Source organism: Brassica rapa, chromosome A08 (genome assembly GCF_000309985.2).
Source record: "Brassica rapa cultivar Chiifu-401-42 chromosome A08, CAAS_Brap_v3.01, whole genome shotgun sequence".
NCBI lineage: Eukaryota > Viridiplantae > Streptophyta > Magnoliopsida > Brassicales > Brassicaceae > Brassica > Brassica rapa.
This window is the reverse complement of record NC_024802.2, coordinates 930,315-943,231: the sequence shown is the minus strand read 5'-3', so window position 1 is coordinate 943,231 and position 12,917 is coordinate 930,315. Positions and strand designations below refer to the sequence as shown.

The following is a 12,917-nucleotide window of genomic DNA, read 5'->3' as shown; positions in this document are numbered from 1 at the left end:
TTTTCCACATAACATTCCATATCATATTTTGAACATGGTTACATTTTAGTATAAGAGATTAATTTTTGTTTATGTAATTTTAGGATGCTATGTCCATAAATTAAATACGGAATAAAATTGGTAGAATCAAGTGATAAAACTTAATTAAACTGTATTTTACATTTCATATTGTTGTTAATTGTATGGGGAAAAAGTTACATAATATATAACCAATTCACGTGGTAGTTTAGTGTTTAAGATAATTCATCTAATAGAAATTATCTAAGTTAGCTTAGTTTCAATCTCCTTGCTATAATTTAAATTATGATTGGTAATTAGAGACGTTAAAATGGTAAAAATCAATTTTCCAATTTCAAAATTAGTATAGATTCTAGTATACAAAATTTTCGATTAATAAAACAAAAATAATATTGAACATGAATGTGAATAAACAAATCACAGATATGATATATATGAACTCTCGTATTAAATCAACTAGTATTGTTGAAAAAACAAAATGTATGTCTTTGTCATCCTGACTTGGTTCTAGCTGGCACTAGCTTGCTTCACAGTGCAAGCTAAGATTGACCTGCCCAAAATAGAACTAACGAGAAGTTCCCCATACACTTCAATTGAATGCATTGACTAACCTGATAAACCTTCATTGACAACTTTATACTGAAGTTTACACCCAAAAAAATATATATATTGAAGAAGATCAATTTAATAAAAGTTAAAGCTAAACACGCATGACGAGATATGATCACCGAATAAGCTTATTCCATAAAGTATTAGTTTCTACAACTGGCAGACCATGTACCATAAATGATAGACTGGAATTACTATGCTATAATTAGCAATTCAGTATGAACTACGAGGATTGGGTTCACGACTACTTCCTCAGCAAGATGAAAGAACAATAGTATCACAATCTGTTATCTTTTTACGTAAGCATTTGATTTGAATACAGAAGAATGTAAAATTGGATGTCTTTAATGATTAATCTAATTAAGCAGATTTTTTCCTCTTCCTTCAAAATTATTCTACTACTGATCACAAACTAGCATTCTTTTGTAGTCCTCTTCTTTTGTATTTTAGACGCAAATTAGTAAGTTGGAAAATAAGGTAAGATGAGAGCACCGATAAATGGATTGGCAGAAGCAATGATGAACAATGTAAAGATCCCAACCATATCCAACCTTCCTAGTTGTTTTCAGATTGGTCTCACTCTATACGTTATCATTATTATTAGTATTTTTGTTATTGAATAAATTGAAAATACGAAACAAAAATACAACCTCCATAAGCGCGTATGTTAGAAAATGTACATTACAGGCGAAATTATTATTTATTAATCTATCATGGTCAGATGGCTATAATCATGTCATGTACACCAACAAAGACAGCTTTTTTTCAATGTTTCTCGCTATATAATTTTAAATTGAAAGGAAAATAATACTATAACCAACGGTCCTATTATTGAAATCCAAGAATATAAAAACGAATTATTATAATTTTTATGTGTCATTAAAAAAGATTTTATGAAATATACAAAAAACAATAAAACAAAATGCGCCGAATATGTGAGTGACTTTTGGATTCTTATTGGCTAAATCGTGCTTGACAGCGTTACTCTGTAAAAATTCGTTTTGTACTAAAATCACATTCAAGAAAATCCACTTTCCATAAATTATTATATTTTAGGAAAAAAAAAACACAAACACAAAAAGTTCTCTCTTTACTTGTTTGGTCATAAGACTATAGAGTTTTGGCATCTGGAGAGAGAGAGAGAAAGGGGAATAAGATGATGGAGAATCGAGTGGTGGTGGTGGCTGCTCTGTTTGCGGTATGCATTGTAGGATTCGAGCTTAGACTCATCCATGGAGCCACTGATGCATCAGACAGTGAGTTTCTTCTTCTTAGCTTTTGATTTTAAGCTTAATGGGTTTCTCAAAGTCTCAATCTTTTTTCGTATATCCTTTCACTATTTCAATCTTCATCCAAATCTCAAATTTTTTTAGTTTGCTGGGTCAAATCTTGAACCTTGCAAGATTCTTTGGTATTAGAAAGTAATAAGCTTTTTGATTTTAAATGATTAGATTGTGTTCTAATTGTCTATTGATCTCAAAACCTTCTTGCAGCTTCAGCATTGAACATGTTGTTCAGCAGTATGCATTCACCAGGACAGTTAACACAATGGACTGCATCAGGTGGTGATCCTTGTGGCCAGAACTGGAGAGGCGTTACTTGCTCTGGATCACGAGTTACTCAATTGTTAGTGTTATTCTTTTGTTTTCCAACTTATACCATATGGTTTACATTGTTTAACAATAAAGTTTCTTTGCAGAAAGTTACCAGGTCTTGAGCTCTCTGGAACACTTGGATACATGCTTGATAAGTTGACTTCTCTTACAGAGCTGTAAGATTCAATCTGCATAATGCTATATACTGTTTATTCTTGTTCATGCTTAGTGATAGTAAGTTTTTATAATAATCTTTGATGGAAACTTGCAGTGATCTAAGCAGTAATAATCTTGGAGGTGATTTACCATATCAGCTTCCTCCAAATCTGCAACGATTGTAAGTTCTATTAATCCTTTTTAATGATCTTTGCCATCTTAATATCTGTGTGTTTTCGAGTTAATTAATAATCCAAAGTGTTTCAGGAATCTTGCAAATAACCAATTCACTGGAGCTGCTCAATACTCCATTTCTAATATGGCATCACTTAAGTATCTGTAAGTGATTTACATTTCTCTAGACATCTCCCATAAAATATGTGAATATTAATGCATTGTTTTTTTGCAAAAATATTAGTAATCTTGGTCACAACCAGTTTAAGGGGCAAGTAGCTGTCGACTTCTCCAAGCTCACCTCTCTTACAACCTTGTAAGATCCTCGAGCGAAGATTCAGATTGTTCTCTCAAGTTCTAGTCTTTGTATTGACAAAAAGTTCATGTGTTTCAGGGACTTCTCTTTCAACTCTTTCACCTTGTCTCTACCTGGAACTTTTACCTCTCTTACAAGTTTGAAATCACTGTAAGCATCTGATATAAGTTTCCATATATAGATTCTCAGCTACTAAACATGTTTGGATATTAACTTTACAGATACCTTCAGAACAATCAGTTCTCAGGAACACTCAATGTCTTAGCCGGTCTTCCTCTTGAGACCCTGTGAGTAACCTAACCTCACTACATGTCAAACTGTCTTTTTTTCTAAGGCATCCACTAAAGTTGGTTCTTGCTAACTGTTCCTTAGGAACATTGCAAACAATGACTTCACCGGCTGGATCCCCAGTACCTTAAAGGGTATTAATTTAATGTAAGTTCTAATTTTCACACACATTTTCTCTTTTTATTTTCTTTGAATACCAAAAGGTTTGGGGCCGAAGTTCGCAATCCCCAGGCTCGAAACTAAACCTTTGATCTGACGTTTCTTGTTCTTTGCAAACAGAAAAGATGGTAACTCGTTCAATAATGGACCTGCACCTCCACCACCACCTGGTACACCTCCAATCCACCGCTCACCGAGCCATAAATCCGGAGGAGGTGCAAACCGTGATTCCACCAGCAATGGAGATTCCAAGAAATCAGGAATTGGAGCTGGTGCTATAGCAGGGATAATCATTTCACTACTAGTAGTTACAGCTCTTGTGGCTTTCTTCTTGGTCAAAAGAAGAAGAAGATCAAAGAGATCATCATCTATGGACATTGAGAAAACAGACAACCAGCCTTTCACTCTTCCTCCAAGCGACTTTCATGGTATCTCACTTACATATAAACATTCACTAAGAGTTCTAAAAAGTAAAGATAATAATCCCAAGACTCTCATATGGTTGCAGAAAACAATTCTATTCAGAGTTCTTCATCAGTTGAGACAAAGAAACTGGATACTTCCTTGTCTATTAATCTCCGTCCTCCACCAGCTGATCGATCATTTGATGATGATGAGGATTCGACCAGAAAGCCTATAGTTGTCAAGAAATCCACCGTAGCTGTTCCCTCGAATGTGAGAGTGTACTCAGTTGCAGATCTTCAGATTGCTACTAGCAGTTTCAGTGTTGATAATCTTCTTGGAGAAGGGACTTTTGGAAGAGTATACAGAGCTGAGTTTAACAATGGACAGGTATTGATCATATTCTTATGCTAATATTACATGTTGTGGTTTCGAAGAAAGAAGATAATATTGTAATCCTAATATGTTTTTCTTGATGAAATTGGTCATAATGTTATATCATTTTAGGTTCTTGCTGTGAAGAAGATTGATTCATCTGCTCTTCCGCATAGCATGACTGATGATTTCACCGAAATAGTATCGAAAATAGTCGTTTTGGATCATCCAAATGTGACAAAGCTTGTTGGTTACTGTGCTGAGCATGGACAGCATCTCCTGGTCTATGAGTACCACAGCAAAGGATCGTTACATGACTTCCTACACTTATCAGAAGAAGAAAGCAAAGCATTGGTGTGGAACTCACGAGTCAAGGTCGCACTTGGGACTGCACGGGCACTAGAGTACCTGCATGAAGTTTGTTCACCGTCTATAGTTGACAAGAACATCAAATCAGCCAATATTTTGCTTGATTCGGAGATGAATCCTCACTTATCAGACACAGGTCTCGCAAGCTTCCTCCCCACAGCAAATGAGGTTGGATATTCAAAACACTTTACTAGTCTCTCAAGCTTATTTGGTTTTGGTTATATCATCAATCTTGTAAACGTGCAGTTACTAAACCAAACCGATGAAGGTTATAGCGCACCTGAAGTATCAATGTCAGGTCAATACTCTTTGAAGAGTGATGTTTACAGTTTTGGAGTAGTGATGCTTGAACTTTTAACCGGGAGGAAACCATTCGACAGGTAAATAAACTTCTAGTTATTGATCAATTGAGATAAGGAATGTGTTTTCTGAAGGGTTATTAACTTTTGAGCAGCACAAGGTCAAGATCTGAGCAGTCATTGGTTAGATGGGCGACACCACAGCTTCATGACATTGATGCTTTAGGCAAAATGGTTGATCCAGCTCTTGAAGGGCTTTACCCGGTTAAATCTCTTTCTCGGTTTGCAGATGTTATTGCTCTCTGCGTCCAGGTAATATATAATGAACTGATGGTTATAAGTAACTTACAAAATCAATAATTTTTTTACTGATTATTGGTTTGGTTCTTGAACAGCCGGAGCCAGAGTTTAGACCACCAATGTCTGAAGTTGTGCAGTCACTGGTTGTGTTAGTGCAGAGAGCTAACATGAGCAAGAGAACTGTTGGAGTTGATCCATCACAGCGTTCTGGTAGTGCTGAGACAACCAACGATTACATGTAAATTCATCACCACAGAGAGAAAAAAAAAGAACACTTTGCTCCATATGGACATTGTTGTCATTGTTTTATTGTAATATGTTTGATAAACGTTCACACAGTATATTATCCATTGTATTTTGTTGTAATATGTTTCCAAATTTGTAGCTTTCCTTATTCATTGGTTCCATTTAAAAAAAATAATAATTCTTGTTCACAACTTATTATAAATTACTCCATATAGAATTTTGTTAATTTGCTATCAGTTTTCAAACTTGAGGCTTTTAGATCATTGACACATTCAAAATTCTTTCTTGTTCCTTTACTAAACTGGTTCTGTTTGGGTTTGGTTCAGTTATTTCAGAGGAATTGACTGCAAATAACAAACTTAAAAAGGAGAATGTAAAGAGTCAAAAGTACATTGAAAATGAAAGCAAAAGAGAAATAAACAAAGACAAGAGTGTGTTTCTGAGTTTTGCTTCTACAACTTCTCTCCGTCTTTCTAATTGTAGACCATGTATTTGGGAGTAGCACTGAACTTCTGATAACCTTTGATGACTTTGTTCACTGCATCCAGAAAGTCTTTCTCAGTCACAGTCTTCCTCCTAGCTCTGATTGCATACATTCCAGCCTCAGTGCATACACTCCTGATATCAGCTCCTGGCAAAAAGAAAATTTTAACAAATCCACAAGTCAGAACAAATCTCAAGCGACAATAGAAATATAAGTAAGAGCTGTTTGATGGTTTTGGATCATTTACCAGTTGAGTTTGGGCAGAGGCGAGCAAGGAGTTCGAAACGGATGTCTCTCTCGCAGTTCATGGTTCGTGTGTGAATCTTGAAGATCTGTGTTCTGCTCTCCAGATCAGGCAATCCAAACTCAACCTTACGGTCAAGACGTCCAGGACGTAGAAGAGCAGGGTCCAGTGTGTCAGGCCTGTTTGTTGCCATGAGAACCTTGATGTTACCACGTGCATCGAACCCATCAAGCTGATTCACAATCTCAAGCATAGTACGCTGGACTTCGTTATCACCTCCTACACCGTCATCAAATCTTGCACCACCAATGGCATCAACTTCATCAAAGAACACAATGCAAGCCTTTTTGGACCGTGCCATCTACACAGCAAAGCAGAGTATTATACAAATGTATAACAACTCGGATAGTAATGTGGAGATTTGAAGATTTATTACCTGGAACAGTTCACGAACCATCCTAGCTCCCTCACCGACATACTTCTGAACAAGCTCGCTGCCGATAACCCTGATAAAGCAAGCATCGGTTCTGTTAGCAACAGCTCTGGCCAAAAGGGTTTTGCCGGTACCAGGAGGACCGTAGCAGAGAACTCCCTTGGGAGGATCTATTCCAAGCTTCACAAACTTCTCTGGATGAAGCATTGGCAGCTCAACCACCTACAATCAACAAAGACAGCAAAACTTTTAACGACTTCTATGAGAGAAGAGATGATAGCAAAGTTCAACAAGATACCTCTCTCATCTTCTCAATCTGCTCCTTGCAGCCACCAACATCATTGTAAGTAACATCAGGCTTCTCTTCAACAGTCATCATGGTGACACTAGGATCGATCTTTGGAGGCAGAGGAATCTGTATCTGATACTTGGTCCTATCAACTCTGCAAATACAAATCAAAGACAGAATGTTTTTCTGTAAGTTAGCAACTACAAAAACATAGATAGAAGACACAAGTAACAACTAATTAAATCAGAGACAATCTCAGTTCATAAACATGAAACATACCCTACGCGCATGCCTTCTTCAATGTCAGTGGGAGAAACTTTATCTCCAAGGCCAACGACAAACTGCACCAAAAAGAAACAGTTATAACCAAAAAAAATCGAAAGGTAAAACATAAGCGGTTATGCAGAAACATCAGCTTAGGTAATATTAATGTACCTTGGCTATCTGTTTGACATTGATGACGTACTTGGCATCTTCAGTGTTTGGACTAATGATCTTCGTGCATCTAGCAACCTGGAAAATAAAAACATTTACAGCTTAGTCCCTAATACTCAAGCCTTAGAGAAGCAAAAGAGGTTTTCCTAAGAAAGAGAGGGTACCTGAAGAGGTTGCTCCTCTTGCATCATCTGCTTATCAGAGACGAGATCCCACTGACTCGGAAGAGCTAAACCAGTATCAGACTCCTTGATACCTGCAATACAAAGTGAGAAGCTCCATCAAGGTTTCCATATAAAGTAATCCTTCTGTTAAACTCAAACGCTTCAACAAAAACAAAGAATGTGCATACAATACATACCACAGAGATCGTTGATCCTCTTGGCGAGCTCCTTGATCTCTTTCTCAACTTTCTTGTTAGCTGCAGAGTAAGGACTTAACCCCTGCAAAAGGAATCACATTTACGCAAAGGAGAGTCAGCATGAAAACATATTAAGAGAGAACAGACACAAGTACACAACCAAAACTGAAACTGAATTCTGGCTTGAGTCACTCAAGACGAAACATCAGTTTGGTTTTGTCTCAAGAGACGAAATCTAGCACACAGTGTCAAAACCCTTAATCGAGAAACCCCAAAGGTAGCAACTTTAACTAACGTGGACTCGCCTAAACCCCCAAAGCAATGACATTTATGAGACGAAACCCAGCAAACAGTGTCAAGAGCAAGAAACCCTTGTTCGAGAAACCCTAAAGGAAGCGACTTTAACTAACGAGGACTCTCCTAAAGCTAGATCCGAGAGACCCTCGATGGCCCTAACAGAGTAAGAAGCTGAGAGGGGTTGCTTACGTAAGTCTTGAGGAGAGCGATGTCGTCTTCGTCAAGGGGGCGAGGGTTCTTCTCGTCTCTGATCTCATCTTCGATATCTCTCGTCATCTTCGCCGGGTTTCGATCGGAGATAGATTTTGAGATTTCGATAGTTCTTTATACGATTCTTGGCTTGTTGGAGAGGAAAGAACCGGTTTGGTTTGGTTAGGAGTGTAAACTTGACATTAAGCTATTTATTTATTAATAAACTCGCACGTGTAAACTGGGCTTTAAAGCTCGGCCCATATCGTCCGCCTTGTTGGAGAGGTCAGGACATACTCCACGCGCGCTCTCATGCGCGTATACTCGAGTTTCTCGTTTCCTTTTTTTTGTTTGGTTTCATTGTTTTTCTCTGTACACTTTTCCCTTTTTTTTCTTTGAGAAACTTTTGAAAAAAATCTGAATTTTAGCTTTAAAGTTTAAATTTTTACTCTAGGCATTTAATTGTTAATTGTCAAAAAATAACAATTTTTTAATTTATGTTGAGCCGTTTTGGATTAAACTCAGTTTAGGGCTTGAGAATCAATTAAAAGACAAAACTAATGTGGTGCAAGTTAGCTTCAAACATCTGAACATTTGTTTCAAGAAAAGATAAGGTCAATTGCATCAGTAATTTTCTGTCACAAAATCCGATAGGTTATTGATTGGCATGGGAAAGAAAGATTATCTTACACAACACAACTAAAAACTTCAAAAAAATATCAAATCTAACAGACCGAAGTGAAAGTAAATTCTCTTGGTTTATAAATCCGAATGTAGACAGACACAAAGGAGGATAGAGATACATCAACCGTATCTGAAGCATCATCCTCAAAGACGACTAATGACTGCTTCCACTTCCTGTGGAGTGTAGATATGGTACGCTGGAGCTACCTTGGCAATGTCCACATTATTTGGAGTCACCTACACAGACCAGACCCATTTAGATTGGGATAAAAAACTTTGAGTAAACTGTAATAGGTTTGGATTGAAAAGTTTTTATACCTTTTCTTCCATAACTTGCTTGAGGATAGATACAGCGATCGTCTCAGCTTCCTCAAGTGACAGATCCTGCAACAAAGTTAAAGGAAGCTAATGGTTATATAACACCAGGAGTCAGTCAGATTTGAGTAATTAATTATTGTATAAGTTCTCAACTTACTTTGTTGAATTGTTCTTGAAGAGAACTATCAGCTCCTTCTGACCCTGATCCAATCGCCTTTGCATTGCACTGCCAGAATGTTCCGGACGGGTCTGTGTAGTACCTGTAACAAGACCGAGCCGTTTACAATTTGGTCAATCCACAAGTGAATCATATCAGTAGAAGAACACTTACAAGCTCGGTCCGTTTTCATCATGACCAGCAATGAGAAGAGAGACTCCAAATGGCCGAGACTGTAATAACACAGATGAAAAAAAAGAGAAACAGTACTCATGAGTCATTAAGTAGAGATTCGGATTTGATTATCAGTTATTTACCATTGATTCTTCATCTCCTTCACCAAACCGTAAAGCCAGATCACACAGGGCTTGTGTAGTGGACTCTACAGTCATTGGCTCACCATACGAGAATCTGTGGTTCTGTACCATTAGCAAACAAGCTGTCAATAACGTGTAAAATGTCTTTTTACGCTATAAGGAAAAATAAAACCGAGAAATAGAAACCTCACTTGAGTCTCAACTCTTGCATGCTCAACAAGAGTACGAGCATCAGCAATTAAACCGCTCATGGCACAGCCAATATGGTCATCAATTTCCATAATCTTCTCCACACTGCTCGGCTCCTGAAAAACAAAGATTCAATGTAAGAAGCCAAACCTGTTAAGGCGAGGTGATACTGATTCTTAACTTAGACTTAGACTGATGTTTTAACATAGACTCAAATACCATAAATAAGTAAATATAGAATGCAACACCAGAGATGCAATTCGTTGATCAAACGAGGATTATAAGAAACATATAATTCAATGTAAGTAGCCAAACCAGCAAAGGTGAGGTGATACGCTTCTCGACAGCAAGCACAACTCCTTCCTTTGTCTTTACTCCAATTGCAGTAGAACCAAGCTGCAATAATCCCACACTCATCAGACACTCACGAAATATATCCACACACACATCATCACACTGTAAATCTCAACAACAGCAATTAAACAAGAAAATGTGATCCAAACTCTGCAATACTCTTAAGTATAAGCAATCAAAGAAACACACTAAATCATTATCCAAGTCGTGACAAAAAAAAAAAAAAAATCATTACCCAAGAAGATCACTAAATCTACTAATTTAGTCTCTATATCTACTAGAATGGCTACAAAACTAAGAACTGGTAAGCAATAAAACTGTCTAAGCAATCAAAGAAACCCACTAAATCAACTTCTCTCGATGATGCTTGCTACTATCTATTCTTCTCCATAGCTAATAACCGATTAAACAAAGAGATATGAACTCTTTTTTTTTTTTGCAACTCATAAAGAAAGAGCTGTTACCTTGATAGCTTCAATGGCGTACTCGACTTGGAAAAGCCTCCCTTCAGGAGAGAAAGTGTTGACTCCTCTATCATACTCAGTCCTTCCAACAAAATCAGAAATCACGATTAAGCAAAAACCCACGATTGAAACATAAGAAAGGACGAAACTTTAAGTAAACCCAGAAGCAGAAGAAGATAGACAGACCTAGTGAGAAACATCTTCTTCTCCGGCGACTTCGATCTGTAAAACCCCTTTAAGTGTCTGTCTGCACAACAGAATCAAAACCCTGGAAAAGTTAACAGATCTAGTTGAATCCACAAAACGGGAATCGAATTAACTAAGAAGGTGTTGAGAAGAGGAGATCAGATCATACGAGCTGATTGATCGGCGAATCGAGGAAACTGGATGCGTTTGGCTCTCGTCTTTTAGCTTCCGAAGGTTCACTTCTTGAACAAGTTAGATTGATCCGAAACGCAGCGTTTTATTAATGGGCTTTTTAATCTTATTCATGGGCCATAAATGAACATAAGGAAATGGATGGGTTGTCTTTGTTAAAGAAGGTATAGGGAGGAAGAAAAGCTGTGGACTTGTTGCGAGGCTTCTACTCGTTTCCGTTTCAGATGCAAAAGTTTGTATTTGGTCAGTCTCTTATTTTTGGGTTTAGAACTTTTGGACGACAACAACAGTTCAAATTTAGTTAACAAGAAAACAACATTAACAAAAGAGAAATTCGGTAGATAAGTCATTTTTTGTTTTTTTTTTCCACAAAAATTGTCTTCAGAAAAAGAAAATGAGCAAAAAAGTTTTTTTTTTTAAATGTAAATATACATTTATACTATAGGTTTAGTTAATCTAGACTTAGGATTTAGAGGTAATGGGTAAAGTTACGAAGTTTCAAATTTTGAAAAATAAAAAATGAATATTAAAATTTTTAAAATAAAAAGAGGTTATTTTGTTTATTTTTCTTTTTTGAAGGTTATTTTAATGACAAAAACTTTTTTTAAAAAAACTATTTGAGAGAATTGCCCTTAACAAAACACCATAATAAGTAAAAATAGTAAGAGATTCCACAAGTTAGTGTTTTTTTTTACAAAATCTTTAGAATCTTAATTTGCAGTATTAATTTAACAAATTTTAAGGTTTATGCTATAAATGCATTCGGGTTTGAGTTAGTTTTAAACTAGAAATGCATTTGGGTTTGAGTTAGTTTATTATGCTTTCCAGCATAACATGAAGAAAGAGGACGGGCTTGGGTCATAAATGGTGATAACTCAAAACACTAGCTTAGCATCCTCCATTGAAAGATGAGACTCATAAGAGAGTTGAGAGCCAAAATGATCTCTAAATAGAGCATCAAGAAGACATTCCAACTGCAAGGAAAATCTCGATATTTTACCATGTATAATGCTGATGGAAATTGCAAAAGCATGCATAAATTTATTGAGTTTGCAGATTTGGGTGGTAGACCAGAGTAGAATATCGAGATTGTCCTCGCAGTTCACTGACACAACTACTGGATAGCCGACAACCAATTTTGTGTCAGAATAATGGACAGAGAATAGTTCTTGCCAAAATAAGTATCAATACCAACCAAAAAATAGTAACAGTAGTCCACGTTTTAATTGTAATTTTTGGGGAAGACGATTTAAGAACCAAAGATTAATTTGGTAGTAGATATATCTTGTAATTAAATAGGAAGTTTTAACGGTAGTTCTTGGCGAATACAGGTTAAGAATCAACACGCTATGGTGGCACTGAAATTTTTAAGATTACAATCGAGTGCTACATGTTAAATCGATGAGTATTAAGCATAAACATCAAGAAAACACACACAAGAAACCGATGGAATCGGTGAAACAAAGGTATGGTGGCACTGAAATTTTGTTTGTATGAAAGACAAATGTAGGGTCATATCAGGTTTATGTATACACCATGTGCGATTTGAAATAGGGCTATTGCTGGAATTATGAAAAACAAACAGTAGCATAGCCATTGACCTAATTATTTTTCTTTTAATAGTTATCTAGTGTAAATTCCCCAGAAAACAATATATGATACTCCCTCCATTTCGTTATATTAGATGTTTTAGGGAAAAAATTGTTTCACAAAAATCTGCTTTAGTTATTTTCTATGAAAAAATTGTGATATTCAAGAAAATTAATTGACTTTGTTGAATTACTGTTGGTTAAAAATTAAAGTTTACAGAAAACGATACATTTATTATAGTGATTTAATATATTTTTAATGTGTGTAAACACTAAAAAAATCTATCTACGGTAGTGAATGGTAACAAGGTGCAATGCGGATTTGACTGCGGAATTGTAAAACCGATGTTTGCTTCACCATTCAACACAAATCTAAAAAAATGGTACGTGTTTCACGCACTTACTAAAAAATAAAATAATTTGTTTTTT

At 36.2% G+C, this 12,917-nt stretch overlaps 3 protein-coding genes across 5 annotated transcripts; 1 reads left to right on the top strand and 2 right to left on the bottom strand.

Moving 5' to 3' along the window:
* Nucleotides 1-1,624: 1,624 nt before the first annotated feature.
* On the top strand, nucleotides 1,625-5,596 carry LOC103832652 (protein STRUBBELIG-RECEPTOR FAMILY 6). 2 transcript variants are annotated; one of them, XR_004449913.1, is made up of 16 exons: nucleotides 1,625-1,883; nucleotides 2,121-2,253; nucleotides 2,327-2,398; nucleotides 2,494-2,559; nucleotides 2,646-2,717; nucleotides 2,797-2,868; nucleotides 2,947-3,018; nucleotides 3,090-3,155; nucleotides 3,241-3,303; nucleotides 3,436-3,743; nucleotides 3,824-4,107; nucleotides 4,225-4,629; nucleotides 4,708-4,841; nucleotides 4,916-5,072; nucleotides 5,156-5,444; nucleotides 5,558-5,596. XR_004449913.1 is itself a non-coding variant. In XM_009108712.3 (15 exons), exons 1-15 carry the CDS (start codon nucleotides 1,784-1,786, stop codon nucleotides 5,300-5,302), a joined length of 2,151 nt encoding a protein of 716 aa, XP_009106960.1. In that variant the 5' UTR covers nucleotides 1,625-1,783; the 3' UTR covers nucleotides 5,303-5,501. The 2 variants fall into 2 exon arrangements, 1 of the variants encoding a protein (XP_009106960.1); XM_009108712.3 differs by lacking the exon at nucleotides 5,558-5,596 and having other exon boundaries at nucleotides 5,156-5,501.
* Nucleotides 5,597-5,622: 26 nt separating this feature from the next.
* Nucleotides 5,623-8,259, bottom strand: LOC103832650 (26S proteasome regulatory subunit 7 homolog A). Its single transcript, XM_009108711.3, has 9 exons — nucleotides 8,039-8,259; nucleotides 7,553-7,634; nucleotides 7,356-7,447; nucleotides 7,192-7,269; nucleotides 7,036-7,097; nucleotides 6,766-6,910; nucleotides 6,471-6,689; nucleotides 6,038-6,395; nucleotides 5,623-5,937 (listed from the first exon to the last, which is right to left on the bottom strand). The coding sequence occupies exons 1-9, from the start codon at nucleotides 8,123-8,125 to the stop codon at nucleotides 5,780-5,782; spliced, it is 1,281 nt and encodes a 426-aa protein (XP_009106959.1). The 5' UTR covers nucleotides 8,126-8,259; the 3' UTR covers nucleotides 5,623-5,779.
* Nucleotides 8,260-8,616: 357 nt separating this feature from the next.
* LOC103832649 (proteasome subunit alpha type-5-A) lies at nucleotides 8,617-11,111 on the bottom strand. Of its 2 annotated transcripts, none has more exons than XM_009108709.3 (10): nucleotides 10,877-11,111; nucleotides 10,708-10,768; nucleotides 10,522-10,603; nucleotides 10,019-10,099; nucleotides 9,706-9,819; nucleotides 9,515-9,616; nucleotides 9,372-9,430; nucleotides 9,198-9,300; nucleotides 9,041-9,106; nucleotides 8,617-8,959 (listed from the first exon to the last, which is right to left on the bottom strand). In XM_009108709.3, the coding sequence occupies exons 2-10, from the start codon at nucleotides 10,719-10,721 to the stop codon at nucleotides 8,867-8,869; spliced, it is 714 nt and encodes a 237-aa protein (XP_009106957.1). In that variant the 5' UTR covers nucleotides 10,722-10,768; nucleotides 10,877-11,111; the 3' UTR covers nucleotides 8,617-8,866. The 2 variants fall into 2 exon arrangements, with proteins under 2 accessions (XP_009106957.1, XP_009106958.1); XM_009108710.3 differs by having other exon boundaries at nucleotides 10,708-10,789; nucleotides 10,877-10,984.
* Nucleotides 11,112-12,917: the final 1,806 nt, after the last annotated feature.